General features: G+C 38.3%; 3 protein-coding genes across 4 annotated transcripts; 1 reads left to right on the top strand and 2 right to left on the bottom strand.

Moving 5' to 3' along the window:
- Positions 1-167: 167 nt before the first annotated feature.
- On the bottom strand, positions 168-3,289 carry LOC149732928 (tetraspanin-33-like). Of its 2 annotated transcripts, XM_089883272.1 has the most exons (7): positions 3,063-3,289; positions 2,454-2,642; positions 1,964-2,134; positions 1,426-1,551; positions 976-1,020; positions 589-712; positions 170-408 (listed from the first exon to the last, which is right to left on the bottom strand). In XM_089883272.1, the coding sequence occupies exons 1-7, from the start codon at positions 3,144-3,146 to the stop codon at positions 302-304; spliced, it is 846 nt and encodes a 281-aa protein (XP_089739398.1). In that variant the 5' UTR covers positions 3,147-3,289; the 3' UTR covers positions 170-301. The 2 variants fall into 2 exon arrangements, with proteins under 2 accessions (XP_089739399.1, XP_089739398.1); XM_089883273.1 differs by lacking the exon at positions 1,426-1,551 and having other exon boundaries at positions 168-408.
- Positions 3,290-5,107: 1,818 nt separating this feature from the next.
- Positions 5,108-8,140, bottom strand: LOC149732929 (uncharacterized). Its single transcript, XM_089883258.1, has 11 exons — positions 7,982-8,140; positions 7,725-7,923; positions 7,490-7,670; positions 7,265-7,435; positions 6,994-7,154; positions 6,726-6,936; positions 6,543-6,664; positions 6,281-6,485; positions 5,908-6,220; positions 5,407-5,717; positions 5,108-5,246 (listed from the first exon to the last, which is right to left on the bottom strand). Exons 1-11 carry the CDS (start codon positions 8,015-8,017, stop codon positions 5,186-5,188), a joined length of 1,971 nt encoding a protein of 656 aa, XP_089739384.1. The 5' UTR covers positions 8,018-8,140; the 3' UTR covers positions 5,108-5,185.
- Positions 8,141-10,550: 2,410 nt separating this feature from the next.
- Positions 10,551-13,552, top strand: LOC149732930 (uncharacterized). The gene is made up of 11 exons (XM_089883794.1): positions 10,551-10,685; positions 10,744-10,942; positions 10,997-11,177; positions 11,232-11,402; positions 11,513-11,673; positions 11,731-11,941; positions 12,003-12,124; positions 12,182-12,386; positions 12,447-12,759; positions 12,950-13,260; positions 13,414-13,552. The coding sequence occupies exons 1-11, from the start codon at positions 10,650-10,652 to the stop codon at positions 13,472-13,474; spliced, it is 1,971 nt and encodes a 656-aa protein (XP_089739920.1). The 5' UTR covers positions 10,551-10,649; the 3' UTR covers positions 13,475-13,552.
- The last annotated feature ends 330 nt before the right edge of the window (positions 13,553-13,882 follow it).

The raw sequence follows: 13,882 nt of genomic DNA on the forward strand, positions 1-13,882 counted from the left end.
ATGATTACAGAATGTTGGCAAAACACAAGAAGCAGCAAAACTAATAAACTACGCAGCAACTACATAATTGTTTACACATAATATATGATGTCTATTTGATAACTAAATCTATTCTTAAATGACAATTGAAACCTACTACCTACTCAGGACTTTTATTTTAACAAGATTATTTAGGAAATGGTAACTTTGCTGTTTGCTATATATGAATTAACTTATAGCCCTAGAAGTTCTGACTTCACAAAACCAACCTAGAAGTCACTCAACCAAAACATTGAACCCCAGACACAGGAAAATAGGCAACTTAAGTATGAACTTGCATTAGTTGTAATGATTCAACTTTTTCTCGAAGGTCAGCGTAGAACTGTTGGTCTTTTATTTGCAGAAGTAAGATTCTTGAAATGCATATTCCTAGAAAAACATTTATTAATGCTGTTTCTATGAAAACTAGCAAAAAAAAACATAAATTTAATTAAAAGAAAAAGTGGGGTCGCTACACCAAGTAGACAAACAATGAGTCATTTACATTTATGATTATTTTCTATTCGTTATATGTATAAATATATATATATATATATAATACTAACTAACCCACAATCTGCGGCACAACCATTGCAATACCAAGTGCAGCAAGTAAGAACAAATGTTGGTGAATCCACTCAGTTATTGCATGAATACATCCAGTCGTGTAGATTGTTTCTTTGGCTTCAAGTTCCTAATGAATTAATAAATGAAAGTAACTTATTTATCCTCGCATGGCGGGGCAACGACAGGCGTTATAACACAGGTGTTCAGTTTCATACACCTCGTGCCCGCTTACAAGTTACCACGTATATGTAACTTATTTATCCTCGCATAGCAGGGCACAACAGGCGTTATAACACAGGTGTTCTGTTTCATACACCCCGTGCCCAATTACGCTATGTAACTTTGTAGGTGATTATCATTTTTTATACTTTTTAATGTTTGTTTTAATACCTGTTGTTTTAAAACTCCAAATCCACAGAAAGTGTCCAATACTGACTGAAAAAACAAAATAAAATTTTAATAAAAATAATCAATAAATTAAACAAACACAATCCTGTAATATAAGCAACAGATCAAAGCTTGGATTTGCTATATTTATTACAAGTTATCAATACTTAAACTAATAAAATATTTATATGAAATGGAAGGTGTATTTGTGTATACACTTATAGCACCCTGTCCTAGAGCACCAGATTGAGGTCAGATTCGCAGAATTTATTACAGTTAGTGGCGCAGCCAGGGAGGGGGGGTTTAGGGGGTAGCGACCCTCATTTTAACTAAAAAATATAAATAATTTTAAAAAAAACTTTAAAAATTTTTTTTTTTTTAATTTTTTGATTAACCCCCCCCTTATTTTTTTTCTGGCTGTGCCACTGATTACAGTTAACAATACTAACTTACACTGTCATTATCATGTAGCACACAACATGAGTAAGGAACTGAACATGCTTCATAACTTATGGAGGAACAATTGAAGTAAATATTATTCTCCCAGTCAATGTAAGTGTTTGCACCACAGCATTGGAACTGAAACATAAACATTGTTAGAGCCAACTTTGTAAAGGTAATTGTCTATAAAGAACAATGCATGCAATTGCAACTTTATTTCATTACGCATATACTGCATTAATCAATGAGGTTCTCAGTATCTTAATCTTTGTCAAGTATAAGTACAACTGCATTTTAGCAATATCAATAATAAAAGTAAATCAAAAATGTCAAAAAGTTTCTAGACGTAAAAACATGGCATCTAAAGACGTACTGTATATAAATATATATTCAGTAGCGCAGCCAGAAAAAAATAAGAGGGGAGGTTTTAATCAAAAAATGTTCAAAATTTTTTTTTAATTAATTTTTTTGGGGGGGGTTTAAAAGAGGGGGGGTCATGACACCCTAAACCCCCCTGGCTATGCCGCTGTATATATGATAAACCACCCACATATTCTTGCCCCCAGTCAATAATATCTGTTGTATCGAGATCCTCCCTGTACGTCCCAATCAAAACTTTGAAATAATCATCAACAAGTTTCAAAGCTTGGCCAGATATAATAAACAGAACCAATCCAAGGATTAACTGGACGACGAGAGAAATCATTAGAATTGAAGAAAACTGGAATAAAATAAAACGGGTTAATTTTAAGACCATATTAGATTCTCTTGCTTGAGGTCAAACTTTTTAAAATGCCGGGGAGACAAGGATAGTTAGATGTACATTTTACTGAAACAAATTTGGGTCCATTGCGTCCATTGTGATTAATGCAACAAATACTTAGGTCTGCCCACCCTGCCACCCCAGGTTTGGCGTACGTGTTCGCTTTTATTAGTTTTATGCACTTTGCAAACTATATTAAATGTGTGTGGAGTTAGAACTAGAACCAAAGTTCTTAACTTTTTAGGGTTTGTTAAGATATAAACATTACATAACTTACAAACTTTAGCATGCATATATTCTGCCTCAGTGCGCCAACACAGCCAAAGAAAGTCAAACAGAATACACCAGTTCCAACTACAATTAACCCAATAGCAGGGTCCGTAATTAAATCAGTGAGATTCGTCAAGTCCGCATCCTTCTCCAGGTAAGCATACAACCCAATCCCTAATACTGCACAACTGAAAAGCTGCAAAAATGGGAATAGTTTTATAAAAATGTTTATGATAGTGCTTGAGACGGTCTTCGCTTTTTTTGAGATATATACATATGTTAATCTGTCGCTTTTACACATCAATAGATAGTAATGCTTTTAATGTTATTTCTTCAAGGAAATTTAATTATATTCTACAGCAGGTTTTATTTTATGGCTTATGTGGATAATGTAACAACCCTGGATTACTTTCTGGGTGCCCTGTGGTGCACTAACAATGGGATCCATTTCATAACATGTTTTTGCATTTCATTTTTAAATATATTAGGCCTATTCCTATACTAAAAAAATTGAGTTAAATCCTAAACATTGGTTTACCCAAAATAATTTGACATTTAAATGCGGAAATTATAATTAAAAACTTGTTAAACTTTCTATTTAAAACTTTCTACTTACCCAATATAATACATTGAAGAAAAAGAGAACACCTTGTAAAAATGGGTTTACTTCTGGTATATCATCATTTATACGATACCACATTATCACAAAACACAACTTATGCCAACAGCATCTGAAATTACACTTGAAGTTAAAACTTTGGCACAGTTGGAGCTATTACAGCAGATGTTACAATTTACAGCAGAAAAACAGTAAAAATTCTTGATAGGAATACAATGACAATATATATGTTTTTCAATTAAGTGCTTTATAACAGTATTAAAAATAGGTTGGATTAGATTGCATCTGAAATTAAAGTTAAAAATGTAAAAATGTCACAACCAATAAATGTTACACTTTTGAGCAAAAACACAAAAGATATTTATTTTTCTAATTAAGTGCTTATATTATAACAGTATTAAAAGAGACGTTAGATTGCATAGTGGAAACGGCAGAAGTTACAGAAAAACAGGAGTTATAAAATTGCATTAGCAAATCAAAGCTGAAATAAAACTACAACTGCACACTCAAAAATCAAATACACCCAAAAATCTAGTAGTGGACGAATTCGAAAAAAAGGCAAATCAAATGTTTCATTTACACATATCAACCACTGGTTAAAAAAAATATAATTTGCTAATTGCTATGAAGATATTACTGATTTAGAAAGCAATTCATGTAACATGTGAAATTAAACATTGGGTAATAGTGAAGAATCCTCTGGTACGTTACAGATTAGGCTGGTGGGAAGTGTTAGAGGTTGCTACTTAGGGGTGGGTCCTTTAATTAGTGCATGTAGCGGACATAGCGGACATAGCGGACATAGCGAATATTGTGGACATAGTGGACATGGCGAACATGCACTAATTAAAGGGACCGGTTAGGGTTTCTTAGCTAGGGGGTAAAAGTTGGGTGGTTATAGATTGGTTGTTACATTTACTTAGTGGTTAGCTGATAATGTTAAAATAGGATTCTTCACTAGCACTAAATATTGATTAGGTCTAGTTGATTGATGGTGCAGTAGAGTCTTTCACATCCCGATAAATAAGAACTTGAACCTTGCTATGATGCAGGACATAGTCACTGACTGAACCCAGTATTGTACGTCGTATGGAACCTTGCCCCCTGGTCCCCATAACGATAAGGTTCACCCCCGATTTCTCCGCCATCTTTATAATGCCTTGCCCTGGATTGCCAGCTAATGATTCAACGACAACTTGGTATTTCTTTGCCACCTGTTTACACCTTAGAGTGTAGTGATTTTGAAGTTCTGTCATCGCTTTTTGATGTTCAGACATAACTCTAGATATTTCTTCGGCAGGAAACGAGACGCCAAGACCAGCTGTAGGCAGACTTGGTCGTTGGGCTTGGTAGTACACAAGTATTTCGTTTTCTGGTAGGTGCGTATGTTTTATATACCAATCAAACGCTTTCTCGGCTATATCACTTCGGTCCACGGCAATTAGAACTTTCATTTTCGCCAAAACAATCGTATTTGATATACAAACACACACGTTAGTTTCAGTCAGGCTAGAAACGTTATGACGCTAAATACAAATGTAATAAAACCACGCCAACTACCGAGTTACATTAAGAATAAATAACAGCCGCATGATGCGCAAAACCAAGCTTATTGAGTTATGGATAAATTTAACTTATTTATCCTCGCTTGGGCGGACAACGACAGTTGTTTTAACACGGGTGTTCTGTTTCATAAACCTCGTGCATGTTTACGAGTTTTCACGCATGTAACTTTGGGAGTAAAGGCTAATCATTCGGCTAAGCTAACCCATTCGCCACCATTGGGTTGGAGAAATGTCGAATATCTTGCTCAGTAGCACACTGAACCATCATCGAGAATCGAACGCGGTGTCTAATGTTTAATACTGAAAGCGCACTACCACTAAGCTACGGTGTCGTAACAGACAAATCTTTCGCCGTAAAAACAAAGCGTCAAAAGTTTAACTATTTCACATAGTATGTTTCTGAGTCTGATATACAAAGTGCGATAATAAATGATCTACTATCAGAAACTTCTTATACAATTTAAAATGAGACATTAATGAAATATTCGGTGTTTTATTTACGATAATCGTAGAATGGAAAACTTGTTAAGAATTCCTTGTAACTGACGATCAGATCTAACAGCTTTTGTAGGAGTAATATCCCTGGCAGTAGGATACACGGTAGCTACAGTAAGTTCTGTGAAGTAAATTGGAATAGTTTAATATACAGGAGTTTTCTAGCTGTTTTCTGTTTTAGTTTATGGTCTTTTTTTGTAGGTCAAACACAACGTATATATTGCTACAGAAAGTCTTACCCAAAGTGTATTTCTGAATAATGTAATAATAATATCGTTTACCTGTAGGTCTTGTAGTAGTAAGGGTAGAAACATGCGGTGGGGTACTTGACGGTCCAGGTGTAGTAGCCACCCCAGCAGTAAGTAGGCAAGCACAATCTCTGTTCTTTGCAGGTGTAGCAGCAAGAATAGTGGAGAACCAATCTGGGGATAAGAGCGTTCCAGTCATCGGCACACTTAGCAAGGATTGCGTTGCAGTAGTCGATGAGCTTTTGACGGTAACAAGCCTCCAAGGCTTCAGCTGCTGCGGGAAGGGTCTCTCCGTGGTAGGATTGGAGAAGCTTGGCGTAGTTTTCGAGGTGGGGGAACTTGGTCTGTGGAAATCAAATTATAAAGTTTCATGTCTTATTATAATAAAGCAAGATATTCGAATCCGCTGCCACAGTAGTGGGCGTGTGTGTTTGATGTTATTGGGCAAGACACAGAAATTATCCCGGTTGTTTTAACTGCTGGTAATAGCCTACATTTAGTAAGAGGATAAGTAAGTTACATTCATTCACCAACCTTCTTCATGTTTTCGACCATATTCTGCTTGGAAGCATTAGCGTAAGCAACGAGCTTGGCTCTGTAAGCGATGATGTTTTCGGATCTCTTCTTAAGACATGCGTCGAAGTTGTCTCCGATCTTCTGGATGTAAGCCTGTGCCTTGGTTCTGTATTCTTCGATGCTCTTGGCGAATTTGGTGGCACATTCCAACAAGCTCTCGGCAAGTTTGGTCTTGTAAGCCAACACTGCAGCGTTTCTCTTCTCGTCGAGTTCCGTCTTAAGTTTGGCAAGTTCTGCCTTCTGTTCATCGGTCAATTCGGTGCTGTTGTTGCTGTGATGTTTAAATAACTGTGAAAATGTGTTCACTTTGTTGCGACTGTTGGTAACTTACTAGCAAACGTATTGGGCAGTGACGTATTTCAAGTGCCAATCGTGTCTGGCCTTGATGATTTCGTTGTACTTCTCAATATATTCATTGTGGTAGTTGGCCCATTTCAACTTCCATTCTCCGAAAAGCTTGACGTATTCGGCAATAGCCTTCTCCAATTTCTCATTATACTCCTTGATGATGGTGGATCCGTCTCTGACGACAGCGGCTGCAGAGAAAAGTCGAATTTAATGAAAGGTTAGGAGTTGGCGAGAAGTGAACTAACGGAAAACGCAAGTCTTCAATCCCTTGTAGGTGACGGCACTGTAGGGGAAGTAGTAGGGACAGAGAGCATATCTGACAACGCAGTAGCTAGTGGTGTATCTGTACCAACATCCAAGGCTACGGCTGCAAACAAAAAACATTCGATTATAAATATTCATCATTTTAAGTGTTTTTTTAAACTTACCAGGAGCTGTAGTAGTTCTTCTTGTAGAATCTAAGGCAGCCGTTGGTCATGTAGCAACGATAAGCGCATCTGTAGTAGGAGATAAGTTTCAACTTGTAAGAGACAAGTTTTGTGGCGTATTGTGTGGCGAGTTCGTTGATCTTGGCGACTTCTTGTTCGTGGTAAACCTGGATGACGGCATCAACCTTGGCAACTTCCCATTCAGCGCTTCCTGGAAGATTGATATTCGATGAAAATGTTTCTAGATTTGATATTTCGATTAACTTACCGTGAACCTTGTTAAGGACAGCTCTGTAGCTTGCCTTCTTCTTTTCCAAGACGGCCATATGGTACTTGATGAATTCGCTGACGTGTTTAGTGCACTTCTCAACCAAAGCGGCGGCGTAAGCGATGATCTTGGTGTTTCTAGTTTCCAAACAGCTGACGGCGCTGCAAAGATTTCTCAATTGAAAATCAACGCATTGTTTAAAAGTTTTTAAAGTCGATCCAAGTTATCGGAGTTTTGAGACTGGTGGTGATCAAAATTGCGACGAACTTACTTGGAAATAAGTTTCTTGTGATATTCTTGGATGGAGAGGATCTTGGCTGCGATATCATCATTGCACTTCTTGATTGCCTCGGCTGCCTTCTCGTCGAGTTGTTCGTTGTACTTCTTGATTGCTTCATCTCTTTCTGCGATGAGTTTTGCCTTCTCCTCTTCAGTAGCGCATCTAAAATCACGTTTTAATATTCAAGCTACAACCTTGTTACTATTGGCGACTTACTGGAGGTAGTAGGCGTAGTATTTGTGCATGTTGGTCTTGAATTGCTCTTTGTAGGACTCGATGGCTTCGTTAAGCTTCTTGGTGAAAGCAAGCTTGTCAGCAACCATCTGGATGGCGATTTTACGAAGAGATTCCTTCAAGAGGTTTTCAATCTCGATTTGGACTTCAGCAACGGTCTTTTCTGTTGAATGGTTTGGTTAGTGTATTTGAATGACAAGCTTCATATTTAACTTACCGGACCAACCATCCTTTCCGCAGTCTTCACCGGGGTAGACGTGGAGAACGGGTTCGTAGTACTTGTAGGAGCACCAGTTGGTTTGGAACTTGATGTTGTAGCAGTAGACTTGAGGTTTGGGGTAAACGTAGTAACGTTTGTAGCTGCAATAGTTGTATTTGTAGCTGTAGCCACAGCCGTAGCTGGCGGCGCTGGCGGCCTGAAAGAAAACAGGGTTTCAAATAATTTCACCAGCGTATTATAACAGTCATACTTACGGCAACGAATGCCAAAAGAACGAACAACAACTTCATCTTTTGATTTGTCTTCTTTGATGCTTGAGCAAAATTGGACTGACGATTTGTTTCACAGAGCTTCCTTATAAAGACTCCCTGCTGCAAAACAAACCTCTCAGAAGCAAACCCTCGAGTGGTGGTGTTATTCTTGCAAAGTCCCATCCCAATCATTGCGCAACACACTGCCATGGTTGCTGAGTGTAGACAATGTATAACATGGGTGATTGACACTCAACTAAATAAACTGAGCGACGTGAACAAGTTGGCGAGTATCCAGTTATGCCGAACATTCATATGTTGGTTATACAAAGCAACATACACTGTCATACAGTAGGGTGGGGAAATATGAGACACCTGTTGACTCTATTTTCTCGTCCAATTTAGTTGTAAACAAAGAACATTCATTCAAATTAAAAAACCGTATCTTCACGACTCCCATAGACCATTTTACTTGTTTAAAACACGATCAGTATGTTTGGACATTATATGTGCTAAAGGTTTCCCATCTTTCTCCACCCTATACATCAGATATTGTGTTTGTTCGTGTTAATTTAAGCTTGTAATCCATAGCGACATTAAGTGTGTGTAGTTAGCATCGCTATTAATATAATCTTGTTGCGACATTTTGCAATCATCGCATCAGATTGATGTGTGACGTAGGTGCAATGACGTCATATGTATCTCGATTCGACTGCATAAGTTTGAATCTGATCAAACATGATTGGAGCAACTGGGACATATAATAATATAGAATTATTTTGTATTGATCTCTTGGAAAACGATATCAAAAGTCATATTGTTGAGACAACGATCATCAAAAGTAATTTTTTATCAAAATAATAATTTTTAAATGACTTCATCAAAACGTTAGTGTTTAAATGACTATGCAATTGGAATAAAATAGTAAGAAAACTTTGAATTTTAATTTGTGCCAAGGTGCTGGGAGAACCAGGGTTCTTGGTTCGAATCCAGGCTAAGGTTGTGGAGAACCAAGGGTGCTTGGTTTAAATCTAAGCCAGAGTTGGACACCTCCGGTTTCTGGGTTCGAATTTAAACCAAGAGTTGATGAAATTGGAATCCTGGGTTTGAATCTGTGTTATGGTTACAGAATGAATGTTTATAGTTTATATGGCAACAAACCATTCGTGTTGAACATTACATCACATGCGACCATGTAAAGTGGACCACGGGCACTTAATGATCACAATATTATCTGCCAAGGCAACCCGTGGAATATATTCATAATATTTTGGAAGTTAATCACGTTTGATTAATTTGCCGGGGATGAGGGCCGGGATAGACAAACATTAAATGATGAGGTATTTCGGAAATAATTTGTTAAAATAACAAATGCTAATAATACTTGCTGCAAACACAACAATATCCGAAATCATTAAGTGCCCGTGGTCCACTTTACATGGTCGTATGTGATGTAATATAATGTTTAATATGAACGGTTTGTTGCCGTAAACTATAAACACTCATTCTGTAACTATGACACAGATTCAAACCCAGGGTTCCCATTTCAGGTCTAAATTCGAACTCTGGATCCCTAGTACTACAGTAACTCTGCCTTAGATTTAAATCCATCACCCTTGGTTGGTTCTGTAACCTTACCCTGGATTTGAATCTAGAATCCTGGTACCCCCACCCTGGCACGAATTAAAAATCAGTGTTTTCGTTCAGTTTTCTCTCAATTGCATATTTATTTAAAAAAATACATTTTGATAACTCCATATGTTTGGTATAGCAGTCAGCACGCTTTTTAGGTGACACTATTTCATAAACTGCTTATCCATAGCGTGTTTACATGTTTATTGCTGTTAGTTGCATATATTCCTTCGTTGTCTCAACAATATGGTTTTCGATATCGTTTTCCAAGAGATCAATGCAAAATAATTCTATAAGAGATCAATGCAAAATAATTCTATATTATTATATGTCCCAGTTGCTTCAATCATGTTTGATCAGATTCAAACTTATGCAGTCGAATCGAGATACATGTGACGTCATTGCACCTACGTCACACATCAATCTGATGCGATGATTGCAAAATGTCGCAACAAGATTATATTAATAGCGATGCTAACTACACACACTTAATGTCGCTATGGATTACAAGCTTAAGTTAAAACGAACAAACACAATATCTGATGTATAGCAGGGTGGGGGAAGATGGGACACCTTTAGCATATATAATGTCTAAATATACTGATCGTGTTTTAAACAAGTAAAAATTGTCTAAGGGAGTCGTGAGGAAACTGTTTTATAATTTTTTTAATATTCTTTGTTTACTACTAAATGGGACGAGAAAATAGAGCCAGGTGTCCCATATTTCCCCACCCTACTGTAAGTTGTTTTGTATAACCAACATATGAATGTTCGGCATAACTGGATACTTGCCAACTTGTTCACGTCGCTCAGTTTATTTAGTTGAGTGTCAATCACCCATGTTATACATTGTCTACACTCAGCAACCATGGCAGTGTGTTGCGCAATGATTGGGATGGGACTTTGCAAGAATAACACCACCACTCGAGGGTTTGCTTCTGAGAGGTTTGTTTTGCTGCAGGAAGGCTTTATAAGGAAGCTCTGTGAAACAAATCGTCAGTCCAATTTTGCTCAAGCATCAAAGAAGACAAATCAAAAGATGAAGTTGTTATTCGTTCTTTTGGCATTCGTTGCCGTAAGTATGACGGTTATAATACGCTGGTGAAATTATTTGAAACCCTGTTTTCTTTCAGGCCGCCAGCGCCGCCAGCTACGGCTGTGGCTACAGCTACAAATACAACTATTGCAGCTACAAACGTTACTACGTTTACCCCAAACCTCAAGTCTACTGCTACAACATCAAGTTCCAAACCAACTGGTGCTCCTACAAGTACTACGAACCCGTTCTCCACGTCTACCCCGGTGAAGACTGCGGAAAGGATGGTTGGTCCGGTAAGTTAAATATGAAGCTTGTCATTCAAATACACTAACCAAACCATTTAACAGAAAAGACCGTTGCTGAAGTCCAAATCGAGATTGAAAACCTCTTGAAGGAATCTCTTCGTAAAATCGCCATCCAGATGGTTGCTGACAAGCTTGCTTTCACCAAGAAGCTTAACGAAGCCATCGAGTCCTACAAGGAGCAATTCAAGACCAACATGCACAAATACTACGCCTACTACCTCCAGTAAGTCGCCACCAATAACAAGGCTGTAGCTTGAATATTAAAACGTGATTTTAGATGCGCTACTGAAGAAGAGAAGGCAAAACTCATCGCAGAAAGAGATGAAGCAATCAAGAAGTACAACGAACAACTCGACGAGAAGGCAGCCGAGGCAATCAAGAAGTGCAATGATGATATCGCAGCCAAGATCCTCTCCATCCAAGAATATCACAAGAAACTTATTTCCAAGTAAGTTCGTCGCAATTTTGATCACCACCAGTCTCAAAACTCCGATAACTTGGATCGACTTTAAAAACTTTTAAACAATGCGTTGATTTTCAATTGAGAAATCTTTGCAGCGCCGTCAGCTGTTTGGAAACTAGAAACACCAAGATCATCGCTTACGCCGCCGCTTTGGTTGAGAAGTGCACTAAACACGTCAGCGAATTCATCAAGTACCATATGGCCGTCTTGGAAAAGAAGAAGGCAAGCTACAGAGCTGTCCTTAACAAGGTTCACGGTAAGTTAATCGAAATATCAAATCTAGAAACATTTTCATCGAATATCAATCTTCCAGGAAGCGCTGAATGGGAAGTTGCCAAGGTTGATGCCGTCATCCAGGTTTACCACGAACAAGAAGTCGCCAAGATCAACGAACTCGCCACACAATACGCCACAAAGCTTGTCTCTTACAAGTTGAAACTTATCTCCTACTACAGATGCGCTTATCGTTGCTACATGACCAACGGCTGCCTTAGATTCTACAAGAAGAACTACTACAGCTCCTGGTAAGTTTAAAAAAACACTTAAAATGATGAATATTTATAATCGAATGTTTTTTGTTTGCAGCCGTAGCCTTGGATGTTGGTACAGATACACCACTAGCTACTGCGTTGTCAGATATGCTCTCTGTCCCTACTACTTCCCCTACAGTGCTGTCACCTACAAGGGATTGAAGACCTGCGTCTTCCGTAAGTTTACTACTCGCCAACTCCTAATCTTTCATTAAATTCGACTTTTCTCTGCAGCCGCTGTCGTCAGAGACGGATCCACCATCATCAAGGAGTATAATGAGAAATTGGAGAAGGCTATTGCCGAATACGTCAAGCTTTTCGGAGAATGGAAGTTGAAATGGGCCAACTACCACAACGAATATATTGAGAAGTACAACGAAATCATCAAGGCCAGACACGATTGGCACTTGAAATACGTCACTGCCCAATACGTTTGCTAGTAAGTTACCAACAGTCGCAACAAAGTGAACACATTTTCACAGTTATTTAAACATCGCAGCAACAACAGCACCGAATTGACCGATGAACAGAAGGCAGAACTTGCCAAACTTAAGACGGAACTTGACGAGAAGAGAAACGCTGCAGTGTTGGCTTACAAGACCAAACTTGCCGAGAGCTTGTTGGAATGTGCCACCAAATTCGCCAAGAGCATTGAAGAATACAGAACCAAGGCACAGGCTTACATCCAGAAGATCGGAGACAACTTCGACGCATGTCTTAAGAAGAGATCCGAAAACATCATCGCTTACAGAGCCAAGCTCGTTGCTTACGCTAATGCTTCCAAGCAGAATATGGTCGAAAACATGAAGAAGGTTGGTGAATGAATGTAACTTACTAATCCTCTTACTAAATGTAGGCTATTACCAGCAGTTAAAACAACCGGGATAATTTCTGTGTCTTGCCAAATAACATCAAACACACACGCCCACTACTGTGGCAGCGGATTCGAATATCTTGCTTTATTATAATTAGACATGAAACTTTATAATTTGGTTTCCACAGACCAAGTTCCCCCACCTCGAAAACTACGCCAAGCTTCTCCAATCCTACCACGGAGAGACCCTTCCCGCAGCAGCTGAAGCCTTGGAGGCTTGTTACCGTCAAAAGCTCATCGACTACTGCAACGCAATCCTTGCTAAGTGTGCCGATGACTGGAACGCTCTTATCCCCAGATTGGTTCTCCACTATTCTTGCTGCTACACCTGCAAAGAACAGAGATTGTGCTTGCCTACTTACTGCTGGGGTGGCTACTACACCTGGACCGTCAAGTACCCCACTGCATGTTTCTACCCTTACTACTACAAGACCTACAGGTAAAAAATATTATTATTACATTATTCAGAAATACACTTTTGGTAACACTTTCTGTAGCAATATATACTTTGTGTGTGATCTACAAAACACTTTAAACTAAAACAGAAAACTAAAAACTCCTGTATGTTAAACTATTCCAATTTACTTTACAGAACTTACTGTAGCTACCGTGTATCCTACTGCCAGGGATATTACTCCTACAAAAGCTGTTAGATCTGATCGTCAGTTACAAGGAATTCTTAACAAGTTTTCCATTCTACGATTATCGTAAATAAAACACCGAATATTTCATTAATGTCTCATTTTATGTTGTATAAGAAGTTTCTGATAGCAGATCAGTTAGTACCGCACTTTGTATATCAGACTCCGGAACATATTATGTGAAATAGTTAAACTTTTTAACGCTTTGTTTTTACGGCGAAAGATGTGTCTGTTACGACACCTTAGCTTTATTTGTCCAGAGTTATATTGGCTTGTTAATTGAAATGAAATTCTTTGTACAGAGTCAAAAAATAAGACAGCCACATTTGTCAATACACAACCAACCAGCTTCTTAATATACGGGGGTTTAATGAGTTCTGCGTTTGATTGCGGTTATAATTCGCGTATATCGAATATATT

This window comes from Ciona robusta, chromosome 8, assembly GCF_009617815.1.
Source record: "Ciona robusta chromosome 8, ASM961781v2".
NCBI classification, from domain to species: Eukaryota; Metazoa; Chordata; class Ascidiacea; order Phlebobranchia; family Cionidae; genus Ciona; species Ciona robusta.

Excerpts from the sequence above, each read along its gene's own strand:
- LOC149732928 (XM_089883272.1), bottom strand. The coding sequence starts at position 3,146 with ATGTGGTATCGTATAAATGATGATATACCAGAAGTAAACCCATTTTTA. Across the intron at positions 2,135-2,453 it reads ATATATGCATGCTAAAGTTT|TTTTCTTCAATTCTAATGAT; the intron begins GTAAGTTATGTA and ends ATTTTATTCCAG. Across the intron at positions 409-588 it reads GGTTGTGCCGCAGATTGTGG|GAATATGCATTTCAAGAATC; the intron begins GTTAGTTAGTAT and ends ATGTTTTTCTAG.
- LOC149732929 (XM_089883258.1), bottom strand. The coding sequence starts at position 8,017 with ATGAAGTTGTTGTTCGTTCTTTTGGCATTCGTTGCC. Across the intron at positions 7,671-7,724 it reads CGGAAAGGATGGTTGGTCCG|AAAAGACCGTTGCTGAAGTC; the intron begins GTAAGTTAAATA and ends ACCATTCAACAG. Across the intron at positions 7,155-7,264 it reads CACAAGAAACTTATTTCCAA|CGCCGTCAGCTGTTTGGAAA; the intron begins GTAAGTTCGTCG and ends AAATCTTTGCAG.
- LOC149732930 (XM_089883794.1), top strand. The coding sequence starts at position 10,650 with ATGAAGTTGTTATTCGTTCTTTTGGCATTCGTTGCC. Across the intron at positions 12,125-12,181 it reads ATTGAAGACCTGCGTCTTCC|CCGCTGTCGTCAGAGACGGA; the intron begins GTAAGTTTACTA and ends TTTTCTCTGCAG. Across the intron at positions 12,387-12,446 it reads ACTGCCCAATACGTTTGCTA|CAACAACAGCACCGAATTGA; the intron begins GTAAGTTACCAA and ends TAAACATCGCAG.